Source organism: Aquarana catesbeiana, linkage group LG01, assembly GCF_042186555.1.
Source record: "Aquarana catesbeiana isolate 2022-GZ linkage group LG01, ASM4218655v1, whole genome shotgun sequence".
In the NCBI taxonomy this organism is placed as follows: Eukaryota; Metazoa; Chordata; class Amphibia; order Anura; family Ranidae; genus Aquarana; species Aquarana catesbeiana.
In genome coordinates, this window is record NC_133324.1 from 128,992,582 (window position 1) to 129,016,749 (window position 24,168).

Consider the following 24,168-nt stretch of genomic DNA (forward strand, 5'->3'; position numbering starts at 1 on the left):
AGCCGGGTCTGGCAGAGGAGTCGGGTCTGGCAGAGGAGTCGGGTCTGGCAGAGGAGTCGGGTCTGACTGTGGAGGAGGCGGGTCTTGTTCCCATATTTCTATGATCAGCAGGCTGTTTATGATCCATCAGAATCTGCCCAGCATGATGAGGCGCAGCCTGACCTACCTACTGCACAACAGGGGCCACATACTGCCCCCCAGGGACAGGCTACACACTGCCACCTGCTGCCTGCAGGACTCCAGGAGATCCACCACCCCTGACAGGTAAGTGATAGGAATAAAACTCCAGGATCTCCTGATCTCAATGCTGGGGTTGGTTGCTTTGTCTCTGGATTGCTTTTTCCTCTTTTTTCACCTGGTGATCTGTCCTGTAACACGCCTTTTATTTGAGTTCCTCCATTGGATGAAGGAGCAACAGAGACACCTTTGAACAGCAGCATTGTCAGTCTGGACGGAGAGGAGTGTTAGATGTACTAGCAGATTTAGATACACTAACAAATTGAAGCCAAATTCCAGCTAAGACTCTATAAGCAGTTACAGCAAATCATGTTTTCTTCTTTGAGATAAAGGTTTTACATAAATACATTTAATTTTACATAAATAAATAAAAGCTGATCACTATAAGCACCCCTGTCAGTGATAAATGGTTTGTCTCAACCTAAGGCCTCATGTACACTGCAGCTCAGTGGCGGCTGGTGTTTTTTTTTTTGGGGGGGGGGCAAACAACCCCCCCAAGCTGCCGGAAGTACCTCCCCCCCGCTGTTTGCTGGTCGGTCCTGCACTTACCCCATCTGGACGGGTGGCGGGCAGCGGCTCATGTCTTCTCCTCCATTGGCGGGTTCCAGCGTGTGGCTCCTCCCCTCCTCCTAGGTGTCCAATAGGATCGCTTGAACTTTCAGCCAATCGGGTGACAGGTCTCAATACACGCTTCCTGATTGGCCGGGAGGAGGATCAGTGTTACAAGAGCGAATATTCATTCGCTCTTGTAACACACCTGGGTGGGCTTCAAGCTCATTCTCTGCGCCCCAAGAATACCTTATTTTGAAGCCTATTAGAGCCTTTGGCTCTAATCAGGTGCTTAAAAAAAACACCCACCATGCATTGGAATTCATGCATCCGGCGTCCTGAAATGGGTGGGGGGGGGGTTGTGCACCCTTAATCCCTTAATGGACAGGCTGCCCCTGCTGCAGCTGCTAAATTGATGTTTAGGGGCAGCTGGGCATTTTTTTTAATAGCCCCTGAACTCTCCTCTATGTTATCTTAGGTGTTTATGGTGGTCTAGAGCAGCCTTTTTTTTAACCAGGGTGCCTTCAGATGTCTTTAGGGGTGCTTTGGCAAAATGCCTGAAAATTGCCCAAATGTATACAAGTCAGCAGATGGCTTGAGCTTGCCTATTAGTTACATAAAGCCACAGGTTTTCACTGTGCACCTTTAGGGCTAGTTTACACTTGCTTCAAAACATGGCTTCGGACAGGCTTTGTTAAAGCTCTCTGAACGCCAGTCAAAGCCCCTGTCACTAAATAAAATGGTTAGCTTACAGTTGTTTACACCCTGCTTGCCTGGTGCTTCAATGAGGCTTCAATGAGGCTTCGGTGGAGCTTGGATGAATGACCCTTGCCATAGACTTAGAATAATGTACAAGTGAATGTGAGAGATGACATAACTAAGGGAGCAAGGGAGGAGGTGGAATCCTTAAGGGTAGAGCTCCAAAGGGAGGAAGCTAAGGGGAAAATAATGCTAGGAGTGTGCAATAGGCCCCCTAACCTGAGGGACAAGGTGGAGACAGATCTCCTATCACAAGTCGGATTAGCCGCAAGGATGGGAAGTGTTATCATAATGGGGAATTTTAATTATCCAGACATAGACTGGGCAGAGGGAACCACGCATTTGCCTAAAGCTCGCCAGTTCCTAAATATCTTGCAGGACAATTTCATGGTTCAGATGGTAGATGCACCAACTAGAAATAAAGCGTTACTGGATCTACTGATTACCAACAATACAGACCTGATCATGGATGTGGAAATACGGGGCAATTTAGGAAACAGCGATCACAAGTCAATTGGCTTCAGTATAAATCACACAAATAGGAAACATAAGGGGAATACAAAGACACTGAATTTCAAAAAAGCCAACTTCCCTAAACTACGAACCTTACTAGAAGGCATAAATTGGGATAAAATATTAGGAACAAAGAACACAGAGGAGAGATGGGTTCGTTTTAAGAGCATATTAAACAAGGGCATTAGCCAATGCATCCCATTGGGTAATACATTTAACCACTTCCCGCCCGCCCTATAGCGGATTGACGTCCAGGAAGTGGTTCCGTTATCCTGACTGGGCGTCATATGACGTCCAGCAGGATAACATGCCGCAGCGCGCCCCCGGGGGCACGCATCGCAGCGATCGGTGGAGCGGTGTGTCAGCCTGACACACCGCTCCACCGATCTTGGTAAAGAGCCTCCGGCGGAGGCTCTTTACCACGTGATCAGCCGTGTCCAATCACGGCTGATCACACTGTCAATGGGAAGAGCCATTGATCGGCTTTTCCTCACTCGCGTCTGACAGACGCGAGTAGAGGAGAGACGATCTGCAGTTCTCCTGATGGGGGGGTCTGCGCTGATTGTTTATCAGCGCAGCCCTCACTCAGATCACCACACTGGACCACCAGGGATCTCCACTAGCACCACCAGGGAAGGGGCAACATGTGGATGGCCAGGTATGTACCCCATGGCCATCCACATGTGCCCAATGTGCCCAATCTGTGCCAATCAGTGCCCACAAATGGGCACTGATTGGCACCATTATGTTCCAGCAATGCCCCCAATATGTTTTATGAGTGCCACCTGTCATTGCCCATCGGTGCCACCTGTCATTGCCCATCGGTGCCACCTGTCAGTGCCCATCTGTGCCCATCAGTGCCCACCTATCAGTGCCACACATCAGTGCCACCCATAAGTACCCATCAGTGCCACCCATATGTACCAATCAATACCACCTACGAGTACCCATCAGTGCCGCCTATGAGTGCCCATCAGTGCCGCCTATGAGTGCCCATCGGTGCCACCTATGAGTGCATATCAGTGCTGCATACCAGTGCCACCTATCAGTGCCCATCAGTGCCACCTATCAGTGCCCATCAGTGCCGCCTATCAGTGCCCATCATCAGTGCCCGTCAGTGCCACCTCATCAGTGCCACCTCATTGGTGCCCATCAGTGCCGCCGTATCAGTGCCCGTCAGTGCAGCCATATCAGTGCCCGTCATTGAAGGAGAAAACGTACTTATTTACAAAAAACTTTAACAGAAACAAAGAAAAACTTTTTTTTTTCGAAATTTTAGGTCTTTTTTTATTTGTTGCACAAAAAATAAAAACCGCAGAGGTGATCAAATACCACCAAAAGAAAGCTCTATTTGTGGGAACAAAATGATAAAAAATTTGTTTGGGTACAGTGTAGCATGACCGCGCAATTGTCATTCAAATTGCTACAGCGCTGAAAGCTGAAAATTGGCCGGGAAGGTGTCTAAGTGCCAGGTATTGAAGTGGTTAAAAGAGCTAACTAAAATAATTAAACTAAAGACTGGTGCTCAGAGGCTATAAGGCAAATGACTATAAAAGTTAATAGAATTATAAAGTCTAAAAGCTGGATCAAAAGCGGTGTAATCAGGATGGTGTTGGAAGTCTTGGACAGGAGCCAGGAAGCAGTCTATAATGCAGGAGAGGATCCCTGGAGGATAAGTCATAGGTAAACAAAACACCAGAATAAAACTTTTCTTTTCTTTGTGGGGTACTGTGTGGCCAGATTCACGAAAGGCAGCTCTTCTTGTAGAGAGAAGTCAAACTCAGATCCATCCAGGTAAAAAAGAGAGAGAGGAGCGCCACTAAGTAAAATCATTTATTCACCAATATAAAATCAAAGTATCAACTTACATTTAGGAGCGGTATGTAGAACAGACAGGTGTAATTCCAGATGGAAGAGGGGGAAGGAAGCAGTCAGTGATTCCCCGGGGATGCCTCCAAACACAACGTAGTCTGGCGGGGAAGCCAAGACTTGATAAAGGAGCGCGCTTGTGCCGTATGGACCCTGCGCATGCTCAGAAACGCATTGTGTTTTTTTCTCCTCATTGACAACATTGCCAGCTGCTTCCTGGGCTGCCGCTCCGTCCTCCCACAGAGACAGGCTTTGCACCATCCTGGCTTCCCCGCCAGACTGCGTTGTGTTTGGAGGCATCCCCGGGGAATCACTGACTGCTTCCTTCCCCCTCTTCCATCTGGAATTACACCTGTCTGTTCTACATACCGCTCCTAAATGTAAGTTGATACTTTGATTTTATATTTGTGAATAAATGATTTTACTTAGTGGCGCTCCTCTCTCTCTTTTTTACCTGAAAAGAGCTAACTAAAGTCCTGGATGGCTTAACTCCAATGTAAAAATGCATATAAAAGCAAAGGAGAAGGCCTTCAAAAAATACTAGGTTGAGGGATCATCATCAGCATTCAGACTTTATAAAGAATGCAACAAGAAACGTAAGGTGCAATTAGGACCGCTAAGATAGAACACGAAAGAGACACAGCGGAGCAGAGCAAAAAAAAAAAAAAAAAGTATGTAAACAGTAAAAAAGGGAGGACAGACCATGTTGGTCCCATAAAGAATGAGGGAGGACATCTGGTTACAAAGGATGGGAAGATGGCGAAGGTAATGAATTGATTCTTCTCCTCAGTCTTCACGAGGGAATCGGGGGGCTTCAGTGTTTAGCCTTATGACACATCACAAAAAGCACCTCCATGGTTAACAGAGGACAGAATTAAAATTAGACTTGGGAAAATTAACATTAATAAATCACCGGGACCAGATGGCTTGCACCGGAGGGTACTTAGGGAACTCAGTCAAGTAATTGCCAGACCATTGTCCCTAATTTTTACTGACAGTCTACTGACTGGAAAGGTACCAGCTGATTGGAGAAAAGCCAATGTAGCACCAATATTTAAAAAGGGCCCAAAATACATCATGGGAACTACAGACCAGTTAGCCTAACATCAATAGTATGCAAGCTCTTGGAGGGGATGATAAGGGACTATATACAAGATTTTAGTAAGAGAATTGTATCATTAGCAGTAATCAGCATGGATTCATGAAGAATCATTCTTGCCAAACCAATCTATTAACCTTCAATGAGGAGGTGAGTTGCCATCTAGATAAAGGAAGGCCCGTAGACGCGGTGTATCTGTATTTTGCAAAAGCATTTGACACAGTTCCCCATAATTGTTTACTGTACAAAATAAGGTCCGTTGGCATAGACCATAGGGTGAGTACATGGATTGAAAACTGGCTACAAGGGCGAGTTTAGAGGGTGGTGATAAATGGGGAGTACTCAGAATGGTCAGGGGTGGGTAGTGGGGTCCCCCAGGGTTCTGTGCTGGGACCAATCCTATTTATTTTGTTCATAAATGACCTGGAGGATGGGATAAACAGTTCAATCTCTGTATTTGCAGATGACGATACTAAGCTAAGCAGGGCAATAACTTCTACGCAGGATGTGGAAACCTTGCAAAAAGATCTGAACAAATTAATGGGGAGGGCAACTACATGGCAAATGAGGTTTAATGTAGAAAAATGTAAAATAATGCATTTGGGTGGCAAAAATATGAATGCAATCTATACACTGGGGGGAGAACCTCTGGGGGAATCTAGGATGGAAAAGGACCTGGGGGTCCTAGTAGATGATAGGCTCAGCAATGGCATGCAATGCCAAGCTGCTGCTAACAAAGCAAACAGAATATTGGCATGCATTAAAAAGGGGATCAACTCCAGAGATAAAACAATAATTCTCCCGCTCTACAAGACTCTGGTCCAGCCGCACCTAGAGTATGCTGTCCAGTTCTGGGCACCAGTCCTCAGGAAGGATGTACTGGAAATGGAGCGAGTACAAAGAAGGGCAACAAAGCTAATAAAGGAACTGGAGGATATTAGTCATGAGGAAAAGTTGCAAGCACTGAACTTATTCTCTCTGGAGAAGAGACGCTTGAGAGGGGATATGATTTCAATTTATAAATACCGTACTGGTGACCCCACAATAGGGATAAAACTTTTTCACGGAAGGGAATTTAACAAGACACATATAGGTAGATAGGTCCACGCTTAGGACAGTGTGAGAGCTGCTGCCTATTCCTGATTGGTACCCCAAAGGGTCCAATTATTGAATAAGTGAATGGTATGGGAATAAAGACGGCGCTGCCCTCTAATTGATTGGGTGCTATAAACTAGTGTGGTAAGTGAACCCTGATAATAAAATTATGTGTCCATAGTGCAATCTCACAGAATTTTCAGAAATAACCAAAGAGCAAAAAAACGAAAAATCAAAAAACCAAAAAAAACCAAAAAAAACAAAAAAACAAAAAACCGTAACCTCAGTACATGAGACACTAATAAATAAATAAAATCCCCCCGGTGGGGTAGATACGTATGTCAAAATAGAGAGTGTAAAGATAAAAGTGAACTCTGTGATAAAATAGAAAAAATACAAAATATTATATTTCCTCAAAAGTTTTGGGACAAGATGGCGCCAAGAGTGATGTGAATTATGTGATAGAAAATAATTATTTATATGTGTATGTAGTGCTACTGTGGTATCCGTGTTGCCGTTACCATGTGTATATACAAATTAATAACTAGGGTCATGGATTACTCCAATATTCAAAAGTATTGGGACACCATGGCATTTGTGAACCAAGAAAAAAAAAAAAAAAAAACTTAATTATGAACCATGAAAAAAAACTTAATTATGACACCCTATTAGTAAACTCCCTATGAGTTAGATGTGAATATATAAAAGCATACAGCAGCCATAAAATCCAGTTCTATAAGTGCATGATAAGCAATCATTAGCTTCTAAAAAGTCCATGCAAGGGGTCATATATTAATGACCAGGTGGAGAAGACAAAGTTCAAGTATAAATGCTGTTTATTTCATCCTTGGGGACACACTACAGTGACTTCTGTGCCTTTCAATCAAGATGGTGACTTTGAGGTGCTCACCCCCCAATAATACCCCACTCACCAGAGATGATCACCCCTGCAGGGGTACCGAGCGACAGAGTGGGTGTCCCAGGGCAGGTGATGTTCAACCTAGTGTGCTTCCATTCCTCTACTGTGTGCGGTCCTCACAACTACTCCAGGGAAAAGATGTGCTCTAATATGATCAGGCTATTCCAACGATTTGCCACCTTCAACTCTGTTTCCATGTGTTCATCTCCAAAACTTTTGGAGATGAACACATGGAAACAGAGTTGAAGGTGGCAAATCGTTGGAATAGCCTGATCATATTAGAGCACATCTTTTCCCTGGAGTAGCTGTGAGGACCGCACACAGTAGAGGAATGGAAGCACACTAGGTTGAACATCACCTGCCCTGGGACACCCACTCTGTCGCTCGGTACCCCTGCAGGGGTGATCATCTCTGGTGAGTGGGGTATTATTGGGGGGTGAGCACCTCAAAGTCACCATCTTGATTGAAAGGCACAGAAGTCACTGTAGTGTGTCCCCAAGGATGAAATAAACAGCATTTATACTTGAACTTTGTCTTCTCCACCTGGTCATTAATATATGACCCCTTGCATGGACTTTTTAGAAGCTAATGATTGCTTATCATGCACTTATAGAACTGGATTTTATGGCTGCTGTATGCTTTTATATATTCGCATCTAACTCATAGGGAGTTTACTAATAGGGTGTCATAATTAAGTTTTTTTTTCATGGTTCATAATTAAGTTTTTTTTTTTTTTTCTTGGTTCACAAATGCCATGGTGTCCCAATACTTTTGAATATTAGAGTAATCCATGACCCTAGTTATTAATTTGTATATACACATGGTAACGGCAACACGGATACCACAGTAGCACTACATACACATATAAATAATTATTTTCTATCACATAATTCACATCACTCTTGGCGCCATCTTGTCCCAAAACTTTTGAGGAAATATAATATTTTGTATTTTTTCTATTTTATCACAGAGTTCACTTTTATCTTTACACTCTCTATTTTGACATACGTATCTACCCCACCGGGGGGATTTTATTTATTTATTAGTGTCTCATGTACTGAGGTTACGGTTTTTTGTTTTTTGGTTTTTTTTGGGTTTTTTTTTTTTGGTTTTTTGATTTTTCGTTTTTTTGCTCTTTGGTTATTTCTGAAAATTCTGTGAGATTGCACTATGGACACATAATTTTATTATCAGGGTTCACTTACCACACTAGTTTATAGCACCCAATCAATTAGAGGGCAGCGCCGTCTTTATTCCCATACCATTCACTTTAACAAGACACATGGCCACTCATTAAAATTAGAAGAAAAGAGGTTAACCCTTAAACTACATAGAGGGTTCTTTACTGTAAGAGCGGCAAGGATGTGGGATTCCCTTCCACAGCCGGTGGTCTCAGCGGGGAGTATCAGTAGTTGCAAAAAATTATTAGATAAGCACCTGAATGACCACAACATACAGGGATATACAATGTAATACTGACATGTAATCACACACATAGGTTGGACTTGATGGAATTGTGTCTTTTTTATCCTTACCTACTATGTAACTATGTAAGATGCTTTGAAGCACCTCTAAAGCTACATGGGGTACAATTTTTGAAGCAATGCAAAGCAAAAGCAGGTGTAAATGGGATTGTAAGCTAACCATTTTATTTAGTGACATGGGCTTTGACTAGCATTCAGAGAGCTTTAACAAAACCTGTCCAAAGCCTTGTTTTGAAGCAAGTGTAAACTAGCCGTTAATGTGTGTTGAAGCCTAAGCAAGTGTAAATGAGCCCTTACAATAGTGGTTCTCAACTCCTGTCTTCAGGACCCACTAACAGGCCAGATTTTAAGTATTACCTTGGGGAGATGCAGACTAAAATACTGCAATCACTGAGCAGCAAATGCTATCACCTGAAATGTATTTCAGTTATTTTGCAAACCTAGCCTGTTAGTAGTTCCTGAGGACAGGAGTTGAGAACCACAGGTTCTGTGCAATAATGAGTCATGAAAGTATTAATGGAGGCCCACTAGGCCGCTTTACAGATGACATCTGGAGCAACATGTCGGGCTGCCACCCAAGAAGCCACCATGACCCTGGTGGAATGTGCCGTCACCACCTCTGGAGGAGCCAAGCCCTTAGCCCTGTATGCCTGCTGGATGGATTGGACGATCCAGGTTCTGGTCGAAGCTCGCTTCCCCTTGCTATTCTCAGAGTGTAGGATAAACAGGCAGTCTGAGCATCTAAAGGAGGAAGTAACTTGCAGGTATTCCTTCGGTATTTCCCCTACATCCAGTGGGTGAGCCACAGTGGACCCTGGGACCCTGAATGTAGGTAGGACAACTTATTGGTTCTCAAGGAACATTGACATAAGTCCCTATGCTAGTTTGAGCCGAGCATTGGGATAAGGACCACCCGGTCCAGGTAGAAAGTCAGGAATGGTTCTTTATGACCTAAGGACCTGATCTCAGAGACCCTTTTGACCGAAGTGATGACCACGAGGAAAGCGACTTTTGAAGAAAGGTCTTTGATAGAAACCAGAACGGTTCCTGTGGTACTGAGTCCAGCCAGTGAGTCGAGAACAAAGGGAAGATCCCACTTGGGGAATCTTGGCCTCCTTTGGGACCTGAGTCTTGCCGCCCCTCGAAAGAACTGTCGGATTAAAGGGTGCACGGCCCATGATGTTCCGGAGAAGGCTGATAGGGCTGAGACTTGGACCCTGAGGGAGCTGATGGACAGAGACAGATCTAGACCAGATTGTAGGAATTCCAGGATGTCTTGGATACCCGGATCTCTAAATGATCTACCTGTAGAGGATGAGAATTCAGCTAACTTGGCCCATATTCTCCTGTAAACCTTATTAGTGCTTGCCTTTCTCAAGCTCATGAGGGTGGAAATTACTCCTGACGCGCATTCGAGGGTTTCCAGCCTCTCTCTCTCAAGAACCAGATCATCAGTCTCAACAGCACCGGGCAAGGGTACAGAACAGGAAATCCGCCTGGACGTTTTGGGCTCCGGGAAGTAAGACTGCCAAGATATTGGCCAGGTTTTTCTGGGCCAATGACATGATGGGCTCGACTTCTTGGAGCAAGGTGGAGCTCTGAGTTCCCCCTTGTCTCTTCACATAGGAGACTGCTGTGTTGTCCATTCTCAATGAAACTGATTCCCCTTTCAGGAGATGACTATAGGCTTGAAGGGCACACCAGGCTGCCCGCAGTTCCAGGACATTCCAACCCGGATTGTGGAGACGAGTTTCCCACCTGCCTTGTGCAAGCTCTGGCCTGCAAAGGGCTTCCCAACCAGCACCGCTGGCATGGGTCGTGACCGTGACCCATGAGACTGGGCAATGGAATGGGATGTGAGCATATTCCTGCGTTGAAGCCACCGGAAGAGGCTGTTCCTCATTATTGTTGTTATGTAAATGGTTTGGTTGTCTCCTGATTTCCATTCCTGGAGAAACCCTATCTGGAAAGGGTGTAGCCTCCACAGAGACCATTTGACCATGGGGGTCGTAGAGACCATCGTGCTGATAATTTTTAGGCACTGTGAGGCCCTCGGACGTGAGGAGGTTAGAGCATGTGACACTCTTTCTCGAATGATTTGTATCTTCCGCACTGGCAGAGAGATGGTACTTTCCACAGTATCGAACTAGGGTCCCTAGGTAAACCAGGTGCTGTGCTGGATCCAGATGGCTTTTCTCTTAGTTTAGGAGCCAACTCGAGCAGTGTGGTGATAACCTGAGCTCTGTGGATTAGCAGCTGCTCCTTGTCTTGGGACAGTAACAGGAGGTCATCGAAATAGTGGTACAGCCTTATACCTTTTTGTTCTGATGAGGGCGGGGAGAACTTTGAGAAAACTCGAGGTGAGGTTGTCAGCCCAAAAGGGAGGCAGATGAACTGTAGATGTTTTTGCCTGACCCTGAACCGGAGGTATTTGCAAAATTTTTCCGCTACAGGCACATGAAAATAGGCATCCTTTTGGTCGACTGAGACTAGCCAGTTGCCTAGCTGCATGGCTTGCTGAATGGTAGACAGAGTCTCCATTTTGAATCGTTTGTATTTTATAAACTTGTTTAAATAGGTTAGGTCTATCAAGGGGTGCCATGAACCGTTTTTCTTCAGCACTAGGAAGAGAGGGGAATACACCCCTTGGGACTCTTCTTCCTTCGGGACAAGCACCACGGCTCCCTATACCATCCGCAAATCCACATAGGACAGTCTTTTCTTCTGACCGTGGTAGCAGGGTAGAAATAAACCTGGGGGGGGGGGTACTGGTGAATGTGGCCTATGGAAACTGTCCTGATGGTACAGCAGTCCGAGATTGAGGCCACCCAGACATGCCGGAAGAGAAGCAGACATGCCCCCACTCGACCTATGTTGGATACGTACCCGTTGTGTGTTAGCTGTACAGCTATGTATTAACTGTGTACTCTCCTAGAAATGAGCTAAGAAATGCACTTATTCAAAAAAATATTATAAGTGTATATGTGCCCAATGGGATTAATATCCCATACCAGAGGGTGCACACAAATATGTGAATCTTATAAAGTGTATATGTGCCCAATGGGATTAATATCCCATAACAGAGGGTGCAAACAAATATATACAGGTATAGCAAAGAGAAATATAATATATACAGGTATAACTAAAAAATCATCAGTGGTGGTGACGATAATTATAAAAAATAATAAATAAGTGTAGCAGTACACAGCCTACTACTGATGTATAAGGGGTTAACCATATAATAACCAAAACGTCCTTCCGGCTGTTGCACTAACTAGTAATGAGTCTATAATCAGTCCACAGTAAGTACAATATACTAGTTGGGTATTAACACAGTATCTCCACTGTGCACAAATAACATGTTATGCTGGTGAAACAATCACAGCCCCCTTCTTTACCATGGGGAACAAACAGTATTAATAGGGACCAGGTGTAGAATGTGACAAAAAATATATATATAACAAAAATAAAAAATGAAAAAATCGAATGTGCCAGAAATATACCAAATATGACAAAAATATAAAAAACAAAAAAATATAGTTAATAAAAATCAGTATTGTGAAAGTCCTAACTTGAAGACAATTCATTCAAGAGTTCCTGCGTGAAGTGACTTTAGTGATGGCAGCAATTGATATCCAGTGACTTAGGTGCTCCCCCTCAAGGGTCCCCACTCACCAGCTCCCTGCACCCCTGCAGGGGTAATAGGCTTCTGATATCCTCGATGTTATCTTGGATTCCAATGGGGTCGTCCCTAGGGGGCTTCCGCTCCAGGTGTAAATATCCTTCAGGGTTACGCTTTATCCTCATATAAAAGAAAACAGGGAGCCCTGTTTTCTTTTGGGAGCCCTATTTTCTTTTATATGAGGATAAAGCGTAACCCTGAAGGATATTTACACCTGGAGCGGAAGCCCCCTAGGGACGACCCCATTGGAATCCAAGATAACATCGAGGATGTTATGGGATATTAATCCCATTGGGCACATATACACTTTATAAGATTCACATATTTGTGTGCACCCTCTGGTATGGGATATTAATCCCATTGGGCACATATACACAGTAATATTTTTTTGAATAAGTGCATTTTTTAGCTCATTTCTAGGAGAGTACACAGTTAATACATAGCTGTACAGCTAACACACAACGGGTACGTATCCAACATAGGTAGCGCCACTTGCCCCTATTCACATATAGCTTTCTTACCTACCTCATCCCTGTGGGGGTGAGTAAGGGGAGGCTGCAAGCCTTGGTCTGTGAGCGTGGAAATCTTTTTCCTTTCTATGCCCCCACTCGACCCGCCTAGGTGGGCCCAATCTCAAAATGACTTAGCCGGCTCACATCCGCTGGACGCCTGGCTTTTAGCTGGCTTTTGGAAGGATGTCTGATCCCTGTTCCAGTTCCTTCTGAAATCTCGGCCGGGCCTGTAGGAGCATGCTTCCCTTGAACGCTCAGTACTGCATTTTCTCTGCTGTGGCCTCTTCTGGCTGAACAGATGCCTATTCTGGGGCAAGAAGCCCGAATTCCCACCCGTGGCCCGGGCTATAGCGCTATCCAACCTGTTGCCAAACAACGAGGGCCCTTCAAAGGGGATCGTACAACAGGCTTGTTTAGATGCTGGATCAGAGAGCCAAGGGCGTAACCATAAGGCCTGCTTAGCCGTGACCAAGGATAGCATAGTCCAGGCCAGCAGGCGGATCAGGTCCACAGAAGCTTCCCCCAGGATGGCTGCTGCCAGCTTCAGTTCTTGGTTGGCCGAGCCACTGGCCAGTTCTTCTGAAATGCCCTTGAGCATGGAATCCACATTTTTTGTCCAGGCTTCCATAGCCTTGGACATGGCCGCGAGGGCCAAGGCAGATTTGCAAGCCATACCTTCTAGCCCGTATATCCTCTTGAGGTCCTTGACTGCTTCATCAGTTGCATTAGTCCTGCGTCTACCAAGGGAGCATTTTCCAGATGCTTCACTTTCTCTGCCTTGAAGGGGTATAATCTGAAGGTTTTACTTGACAAAGAGGTCTTCTTGTCTACTTTTGCTCCATTCCTCATCAATAATATCTTTCAACTCTGAAAGGAGTGGGAAATAGGAGCACTCCTTCCCCAGGTGCTCAAAGAATTTCCTTTGCTTAGCTGGGGGTGGAAGAATCTTCCCACTTGAGGGCCTCTTTGACCGCTTTAAATAGTGGTGAGACTAGGGCGAAGTCGAAGCCTCCAATAAATTCATCTGTACTTCGCTGTCTGAAGACCCGGGAGATGCTTCATAAGACTGGGATAGGCCTGGATCCTCTTGGGCCTCATCAGCCAGGGAGCCTGACAGAGTGGTGGACTGGCTCCGTGTGCGGGTCGTACCCCACTCCTTCAGGGATTGCTACATCACATTCTTAACTAGAGACTCCATGTTTTGATTTTCAGTCTCTTTTTCCCCAACCTTCTGGGCATAGCATGAGTCGCATAAGGATTTTCCCTCCAGGACTTGTGTCCCACATCCCCAGCAGGCTCTGCGATCAGAGCGGCTGTCATTGCGGTGGGTGCGGTGTCTGTAGGAGGAATGGGAACATCTCCTCTGTTGATGGGTTCCAGACGGGGAGTCACGTCTGGACCTGGATGAGGAAGGCTGATGTTGCGGCCTGACAAGGTCCCTGTCGGCCCGTACAACGAACTGGCGATCCGAACTGGAAGGGTTAAAAAAAAGAAGGGTAGGGAAAAGAGAGCATGTCATTAGGGCATGTGTCCACCCATTAGGGGACCTGGCCCCCTTATGATATTTAGGTATATCCTCTCACCCTTGCTTACTTAGAGCGTGAGGGCTGGCCGCATGGAGGTGGTGACCTGTCCATGGCACCATGGAGGACGAATAGGCGACAATCCTGCACCTTGTATGAACACCCCACGTCCTAGAAGGAAAGGAGTAAGGTGGCAGCACAAGGAAAGTACTTCTCCTTTAAGAGCCGCCTCTCCCCCTCCTCCACCCGCACCATGATCCTGGGCTGGTGCTTACCTTATCCTGCGGTGCCTGGGGAAACAGGCCGCACACTGCCCGCAGATAATCCCAAAGTGACAGGGGCTAGCGGGTTTTTAAATCCCCCCCGTAGTGACGTCAACACCATGCCCCGTTCACGCCTGCTTTGTGGCGACCTGCCGTCAGGCGCCTGTGCGTCCGCCGGGTCCCCCCCGCTGAGCTGCGCATGCGGGAACCAAGCCTCGGTTTCACCAGTGGTTTCGCTTATGCGCGAAAGCTCGTCGTGGCCGCGACCCAGAAGGTGGGACACGCATCCTGGAACGCAGAAGCATTCCAGGTGAAATGAGAATGACAGAACCAAGGAACACCATGAGGGAGGACAGACAACACAAAAGACAAAAACTGCTGCCATGGAGAAAAAAATCCAGAGAGCCCCAGACCTTGCCAGCCGATCCATGCAAGACGTCTCACTCCTGGGCATACGCAGGCCATCCCCACCACTGGACATAAATGCCTGAAGCCACACACCTGCCCATGACTGGGTCCTGGGCCATCATTTAACACTGCTTGCATCGTATGACCGACACCAACCCACTCGGGGCTCAATCTTGGACGTCATAAAATGTAAGTGCATCCCTGTAGGTCCAATGAGGAGGACAAAAAAGGAATGCAGTCTCTGGCTGTGAGCTCAAATTTATGGGAATGGGGTCCTATAACATTGGAGAGGAGGCAGTTAACACGTATGCTGCCATGGAGTCTATCAGGAAGCATAGTGGTGTAGTGCTTAGCACTTTCACCTAGCAACAATAGGTTCAATCCCGACCACGACACCATCTGCCTGGAGTTTGCATGTTCTCCTTGTCCCTGCTTGGGTTTCCTCCCAAATTCCAGAGACATGCTGGTAGGTCAATTAGATCCTCTCGAAAAAATTGGCCAAATATGTGTATGTGTTTGTAAGCATGTCAGGACCCCATGGGGCAAAGGACCGCGCTATACCGCAAATGGACACCGGCAGCTAAGAAGCGACCTAAGGCGATTCAATTCGCATAGGTAGCGCTATACAAGTCACTCATTCATTCAGGAAACAATAGTTTAGAGGCAGTTGAGGTTAAAGGTGTCCAGGACTGTAGTTTACTGCCATTTCAAACGCCAAATGCTTGTAAGCACGGTAAACGGTTTTTATGAGTGTTTGCATTTATAAGCGTTTTTTACGTGGGAAAACATTTCTGATACTTTTTGGACATATAAAAATGTTGATAAAACTCAAATTTCACCACATGCTGTTGCCTGTAGAGGTCGACCGATATGGGTTTTTCTCTCGCCGATGTATGATGCTGATTTTTTTGGACCGATATGTTAGGCTGATTTTTTTTTTTTTCCCTTCATCTCATAAAATCTAACAGTTAAGTAATGAGAAGTGATACAGAAAATTTCTTAAATTAAACATTTATTAAACACAACCAGCCTCCAATCAGTACACTAGTATGTATAATTTAGATGAAAAAAAACTATGTATCTTACATAGTTACATAGTAGGTGAGGTTGAAAAAAAAGTCCATCAAGTCCAACCTATGTGTGATTATGTGTCAGTATTACATTGTATATCCCTGTATGTTGCGGTCATTCAGGTGCTTATCTAATAGTTTCTTGAAGCTATTGATGCTCCCTGCTGAGACCACCGCATGTGGAAGGGAATTCCACATCCTTGCCGCTCTTACAGTAAGGAACCCTCTACGTAGTTTAAGGTTAAACCTCTTTTCTTCTAATTTTAATGAGTGGCCACGAGTCTTGTTAAACTCTCTTCTGCGAAAAAGTTTTATTTCTATTGTGGGGCCACCAGTACGGTATTTGTATAATGAACTCATATCCCCTCTCAAGCGTCTCTTCTCCAGAGAGAATAAGTTCAGTGCTCGCAACCTTTCCTCATATCTAAGATCCTCCAGACCCTTTATTAGCTGTGTTGCCCTTCTTTGTACTCGCTCCATTTCCAGTACATCCTTCCTGAGGACTGGTGCCCAGAACTGGACAGCATACTCTAGGTGCGACCGGACCAGAGTCTTGTAGAGTGGGAGAATTATCGTTTTATCTCTGGAGTTGATCTGCTTTTTAATGCATGCCAATATTCTGTTTGCTTTCTTAGCAGCAGCTTGGCATTGCATGCCATTGCTGAGCCTATCATCTACTAGGACCCCCAGGTCCTTTTCCATCTTAGATTCCCCCAGAGGTTCTCCCCCAGTGTATAGATTGCATTCATATTTTTGCCATCCAAATGCATTATTTTACATTTTTCTGCATTGAACCTCATTTGCCATGTAGTTGCCCACCCCATTAATTTGTTCAGATCTTTTTGCAAGGTTTCCACATCCTACGGAGAAGTTATTGCCCTGCTTAGCTTAGTATCGTCTGCAAATACAGAGATTGAACTGTTTATCCCATCCTCCAGGTCGTTTATGAACAAATTAAATAGGATTGGTCCCAGCACAGAACCCTGGGGAACCCCACTACCCACCCCTGTCCATTCCGAGTACTCCCCATTTATCACCACCCTCTGAACTTGCCCTTGTAGCCAGTTTTCAATCCATGTACTCACCCTATGGTCCATGCCAACGGACCTTATTTTGTACAGTAAACATTAATGGGGAACTGTGTCAAATGCTTTTGCAAAATCCACATACTCCACATCTACGGGCCATCCTTTATCTAGATGGCAACTCACCTCCTCATAGAAGGTTAGTAGATTGGTTTGACAAGAACGATTCTTCATGAATCCATGCTGATTACTGCTAATGAAACCGTTCTCATTACTAAAATCTTGTATATAGTCCCTTATCACCCCCCCCAAGTGTTTACATACTATTGATGTTAGGCTAACTGGTCTGTAATTCCCAGGGATGTATTTTGGGCCCTTTTTAAATATTGGTGCTACATTGGCTTTTCTCCAATCAGCTGGTACCATTCCAGTCAGTAGACTGTCTGTAAAAATTAGGAACAACGGTCTGGCAATCACTTGACTGAGTTCCCTAAGTACCCTCGGATGCAAGCCATCTGGTCCCGGTGATTTATTAATGTTAAGTTTCTCAAGTCTAATTTTAATTCTGTCCTCTGTTAACCATGGAGGTGCATCCTGTGTTGTGTCATGAGGATAAACACTGCAGTTTTGGCTACTGAAGCCCCCCAATTCACTTGTGAAGACTGAGGAGAAGAATAAATTCAATATCGTCGCCATCTCCCCATCCTTTGTAACCAGATGTCCTTCCTCATTCTTTATGGGGCTAATCTGGTCTGTCCTCCCTTTTTTACTGTTTACATACTTAAAGAATTTCTTGGGAATGTTTTTGCTCTCCTCCGCTATGTGTCTTTCATGTTCTATCTTAGCCGTCCTAATTGCACCCTTACATTTCTTGTTGCATTCTTTATAAAGTCTGAATGCTGAGGATGATCCCTCAACCTTGTATTTTTTGAAGGCCTTCTCCTTTGCTTTTATATGCATTTTTACATTCGAGTTAAGCCATCCAGGACTTTTGTTCGCTCTTTTAAATTTATTACCCAGTGGGATGCATTGGCTAATGCCCTTATTTAATATGCTCTTAAAGCAAACCCATCTCTCCTCCGTGTTGTTTGTTCCTAATATTTTATCCCAATGTATGCCTTTTAGCAAGGTTTGTAGTTTAGGGAAGTAGGCTCTTTTGAAATTCAGTGTCTTTGTATTCCCTTTATGTTTCCTATTTGTGTGATTTATACTGAAATTAATTGACCTGTGATCGCTGTTACCTAAATTGCCCCGTATGTCCACATCCGTGATCAGGTCTGTATTGTTGGTAATCAGTAGATCCAGTAATGCTTTATTTCTAGTTGGTGCGTCCACTATCTGACCCATAAAATTGTCCTGCAAGACATTAAGGAACTGGTGAGCCTTAAATGAATGCACGGTTCCCTCCGCCCAGTCTATGTCTGGTTGATTAAAATACCCCATTATGATAACACTTCCCATCCTTGCTGCTAATCCAAATTGTGATAGGAGATCTGTCTCCACTTCCTCCCTCAGGTAGGGGGCCTATAGCATACTCCTAGCATTATTTTCCCCTTAGCTTCATCCCTTTGGAGCTCTACCCATAAGGATTCCACCTCTTCACTTGTACATTATTCTTGATATATAGGCATACTCCTCCCCCTTTTTTACCCTCTCTCTCCTTGCAGTAAAGGGTATACCCTTGAATATTTGCCAGCCAATCATGAGAGCTGTTGAACCAGGTCTCTGAAATTCCCACAAAATCCAAATCCTCCTCGTACAACAGTATCTCTAGTTCACCCATCTTGTCCGCCATGCTCCTGGCATTGGTGAACATGCCACATAGTTTAGACCGGTCACATATTGTCCTCGTATTGGGTGTTTCGAGATTGCAACTAGGACTTGCTACTATACTTACCTTGTGTTTTTGTGCTTTGGTCAACCTACCACTAATGCCCCCAATACTACCCTCTGGAACATCTTCCGCGCTGACTATGTCTACCTCTGGACCCTCCCCCCCATCGCCTAGTTTAAAAACCCCTCTAACTTTTTGGCCATCTTCATTCCCAGAAGATCTGCACCCTCCTCATTTAGGTGCAGTCCATCCCTTCTATAGTACTGGTTATCGACTGAGAAGTCGGCCCAGTCCTCCAGGAACCCAAACCCCTCCTTACTACACCAGCTTTTTAGCCACTTGTTTACTTCCCTAATCTCCCTCTGCCTTTCTGGTGTGGCTCGATGTACCAGTAGTATTCCTGAGAATACTACCTTGGAGGTCCTTTTCCTCAATTTAGCTCCTAAGTCCCTAAAATCATTCTTTAGGACACTCCATCTGCCTCTGACTTTGTCATTGGTGCCAACGTGCACCATGACAGCTGGGTCTTCCCCAGCCCCTCCCAGTAATCTGTCCACAAGATCCGTGATGTGCAAAACCCGAGCGCCCGGTAGACAACATACAGTTCGGCGCTTCAGGTCTTTGTTACAGATTGCCCTCTCTGTCCTTCTAAGAATTGAGTTCCCTACCACCAGAAATCTTAAATATTAAATACACAAAACTTTTGGACGAAAAAAAATGGGCTAACTGTAGTGTTTAGTTTTTTTTTTTTTTAATTCATTAAAGTATTTTTTTCCAAAAAAGAAATGCGTTTAAAAGTCTGCTGCGCAAATACCGTGTGACAAAAAATATTGCAACAACCACAATTTTATTCTCTAGGGTCTCTGCCTTAATAAAATATACAATATTTTGGATAAATGATGAAGAAACTCCTGCACTGTCAGAAATACCTATGCTAAGGGGCACTGCTGCAACACCTAAATGGCTGATCCAAACAGACAAAAGTGGTATGAATAAAGTGAGTGGTGATTGCGCTGTGATAAAAAGGGGAAGGGGGGAAGAGGAAGGGGAAGGGGCTAGCTCAAATGTATAGAGAGGTGAGTGAAAAAAAAAAAAATTATTTAAAAAAGTATAATAAACATGAGGGCTAGTATCATACTAGCACATGAAAAATATTGTAAATACTGAAACAAAAGAAAAGAAAGTTCTCAGTGCAAAAGGGCTAGTATCATACTAGCACATATGTGGTAACTCAGCAAATACTTATTAGAAGAAAAATCTCAGTGCAAAAGGGCTAGTATCATACTAGCACATATGTGGTAACTCAGCAAATAATTATTGGTGACTTCAAGTAAATAAATAAATGGTGAACAATCCTACCACCTAGTAGTACAAAGTGCTCAAACAATGAGTCAACAGTTCCAAAAAGGCAAGTCCACAAGCCACAGGAAAGGGAAAAAAAGTCTTCAGTGGGGACACCTCTGTGCTCGCAAGCAGCTCACCTTACTGCTGCAAGACAACAGCTTGTAATCCAATAACAAATCACCAGCAGGCAAAGGTCCCATCCAGTAGTTCAGGCGATTCGGGTGGTGGGTGTGCAGGATGGTATATAAAAAACATAAGCAGACAGTATATAGTATAACTCTGTGGCGGCCAGAGTGGAAAAAGGGACAGGACACAGAAGGGGGATGCACTCACTTTTGTAAAATGAGTGTGGGCGTCAATCCAACGAACGCCGAGTTCGTATACCTCAAAAGGCTGTCTTCAAACTGTCCCCATTTCCTCAATGCTCGTCACAATGGGATGAATATATGTGGAGTGTTGGAAGAGAGTGCACATAGCGTGATCCCGTATATAAATCAGTTTACTAGGTTAAAAACAACATGGTACACTTACATTTAGAAGAAGGCTATAGTAAAAAATATCCACGAGCACCGAGCTCGTATCCTATCTTCAGTCTGTGACAGTTCCCGTGCTCCAATCCTGACGCGTATCGTCACGTCACGTGACTTCATCAGAGGATGAAGTCCCCTTCCCCTTTTTATCACAGCGCAATCACCACTCACTTTATTCATACAATGTTTTGGGGTTTTAAGTGATTTTCTAGCAGAAAATACAGGATTTTTACTTGTAAGCAACACATGTCAGAAAAGATTTAGTCTTTAAATGGTTAAACTGAGATCTTCTACACACCAGAGTTCATTTCTTTGATAAGTAGAAACATTGTATCTCTTTTGCTTCTTTTATCAGCAATGTTCTCAGACTTGGCAGGCTGCCCAGATAGGAGAGACTCAAGTCGCTCCAACAGGGAGACGTCAGGCGACTTGCATTGACTGAGTACAGAAATAATTTGCAAGTCGCGCTGAAGTCGTGCTGTGCGGGGTCGCGCTGAGTCACCCCGCAAATTGGATCGTCCCTGTGTGAACCGGTTAGTGCATAAATTAATCGGCCTAATTTGCAACACAATTAGCCGATGCCGATTAATTAAAAAATGGCAAAATTTGGCCAATATCGGCTGGTCAATATATTGGTCGAACTCTAGTTGCCTACATCACTGGATGAGTCCAGTAGCGACAAACTCTGGTCCTCTCACACAATTTTCTATGACCCCTGTCACACAGGGGCCGGCCGTGCGTTCGCAGCAAAGCGCGGCTTGTTTTAGCAACGCTTTACCACTGTTTAAGCGGTGCTTCTCGGTCGCTAGCGGGGTGCTTTTAACTTTGGGAGGCAGTTTTCTGGCGCTTTGCAGACGCTAGAAAAACCCGCCGGGTTTGTACATGGTATGGACCTGACAGCAGGGGGGTATCACACACAATCCAGTGGCTGCAGGATTGTGTGTGAATACAAACATTTTGAGGCCCCCCTACCCCCACACGCACAAACGTAAACGCATGCGTTGGGGCGCCTACACATGAAAACTTTGATTGCGATACACATGTTACATATTGCCGCACACGCCGGAGTGAGAGCAATAATTCTAACACAAGACCACCTCCGTAACACTAAACTGATACCTATAGGGGGATTTTGAAGCGTCGCTTATAGGAAATATAGGGTACTGAAGCTTGACGCCATTTCACAGGTGCACAAAAATTTAAGGTTTGGCATGTTGGGTATCTATTTACTCGGTGCAACCTCGTCTTTTATATTTTACCAAAAATTTGGGTGATTTAGTGTTTGTTTGCCCTAAAATTCATGTTAGTGTGTTTTTTACTGAAATTTTGCATTTCCAAGACCTTTGCGGTAATATTGCGTGACATAAAAAATTGGAACTACTTTTAATTCTCTAGGGTATCTGCTTTCAGAAAATATATAATATTTGTGGGTTTTGTGTAATCTTCAGGCCTAAAATGATTTTTTAAACATGTGTGCAAAAAACGCAAAAACGGCCCTGGCAGCGAAAGGGTTAAAAAACGCTTTTAACCTCAAATGCTCATAACTACTGCTAAACTCCTATGTATAACCTGTAAAATTGACGTTTTTCACCATCGGTTTCCAGCGTTCAGAAAAGGTTTTCAACTGCCCTGTGTACATGAGCCCTAACTGCTATATCTGCAAAACAACTTATTTTGTTGAAAAACAACAGATGTACTGGCTGGATCACCAGGGGAAACTATAGGAAAGAAAGCCTTTAAAAATTAAAACAAATGCAGCCATCACATCTAATAATTGGTAAAAACTTTTTTGTAAGTTCCTAAATAATTTTATTTGGATTTCATTTACTAGGTTACTAGGCTTTCATTTCTTAGTCACTTACAAACAGTCCATCTACTGTAAACCTACTAGTCCATGTAACACAACACCCCCCTCTCCACAGATTGATAGTGATGTTGTCTAAGGGTGGCCACATTGTTCCTCCATAGATACAGTGGAGGAGTGAGTGTAGACACCATATGGTGGCTGCCATTGCTGACATCCCTCTTTGAAAAGACTTTTTCTGAAAATACTAGCGATCTAGCTGCCATGTTTTGTAACTGTTTTAGTATCAGAAACAGGACATTATTTGTCTGTCCCTCCTAATGCAACATACAAGTTACAGTGTGTAGTGACATGGGAAAAGTCGCTTTTCAGAGGAACGCTGCACTTTGTTACTGCACACAGTGACAGCTCATCTGTAAGTCAGGGAACTGCCTTAAAGTGGTTGTATACCTCTATTTTTACATTTTTACCTACAGGTAAGCTTAGAAGAAGGCTTACCTGTAGGTAAAATGAATATCTCCTACACCTGATATTTCCTTTGCATGCGCTGTGAATGCCTGGCTGAAGTTCCGGCAGACGCTGCCGGACCTTGCCAGGAAGAAGTCTCCTGCGTGCATGCGCAGGAGTGACGTCATCGTGGCTCCGGCCACCCACAGCGCCAGAGCCACGAATCCGGAAGAAACTCAGAGGGCAAAATGTCAGCTCCCTCTGCGTGGACCGGGCTGCGATAGGACCTCGTTCTAAGGTAAGTATTTCATAATGAGCTAGTTTGCGGTGCATACTAGCTCATTATGCCTTTGCCTTTACAGGGTTTTTTTTTTTTTTTTCCTTTTTTTTTTTTTTTTTGACGTGCGGGTATACAACCGCTTTAATGTTAGATTCTTCATATGACTCTGATCCACGCAAGAGGTACTCCCATATGCACAGGTGCAGATGACCCTTCCCACAAGCAAAATGACTACTGGGCCAACGATTTGGGTCCAAGGCCTAGCCCTAGACTACACAAGCAGATACGTGTAGCCAATCAGAACTACACTTGATTTTTTTTAGTAAGCACTGTAACCATTACAAGCGAAAATCCTTGGTCAGATGTAGACAGGTTTTTGTTGTATGGGTTGTGTAGCTAACATATTCCATGTAATCTGGGTCCACAATCTGGTGGGCCTTCTTCTGTGCAGTTTCTCAAATAAAACAATTAAAGTAGATAGGTTTAAAAAACATTTGCAGAGTACACAACTGTCCCATTATGGAGTAGGGCTCCTGAAAATATAACTAAACCCAGAAACAAAAATGTAATATATATTAGTTTACCAGTCCTGAGAAGTGGTGGCTGCATTCATTTTTTCAATTTTTCCTGCCAGTAACATACCTCCTGTTCTAGGATGACAACACTCTCTCAATTTACTGCATCTATGGAAGAACAGCTGTGTCATCCTAGGGCAGGAAGTGTGTTGGGACTACAGAACACCTTCCCCTTTCCTCATCTCTAAAACGCAAAGGGAGGTGTTTTGAAGTTTAAAGAGAAAGCTGGGAACAATGCTAACTGATAAGAGTGCAGCAGAAAGTTTTAAACTCAGAGAATTTCTGACAGGTATTTATTGCACGTATTTCTCAAATATAAAAAAAAAACGCTTTACTGCCATATTTAC

The 24,168-nt window shown here is 44.3% G+C and overlaps 1 protein-coding gene across 2 annotated transcripts in view; it reads left to right on the forward strand.

Annotated features, from left to right (window-relative positions):
- The first annotated feature begins 30 nt into the window (after nt 1–30).
- DMGDH (dimethylglycine dehydrogenase) overlaps nt 31–24,168 on the forward strand; it is a 102,661-nt gene continuing 78,523 nt past the window's right edge. Inside the window, exon 1 of one of the 2 annotated variants that reach the window (XM_073623765.1) lies at nt 31–264. In XM_073623765.1, the coding sequence (XP_073479866.1) occupies nt 101–264 (164 nt within the window). In that variant the 5' untranslated portion in view covers nt 31–100. The remainder of the gene's footprint in view (nt 265–24,168) is intronic. The other variant, XM_073623758.1, reaches the window with a different exon arrangement.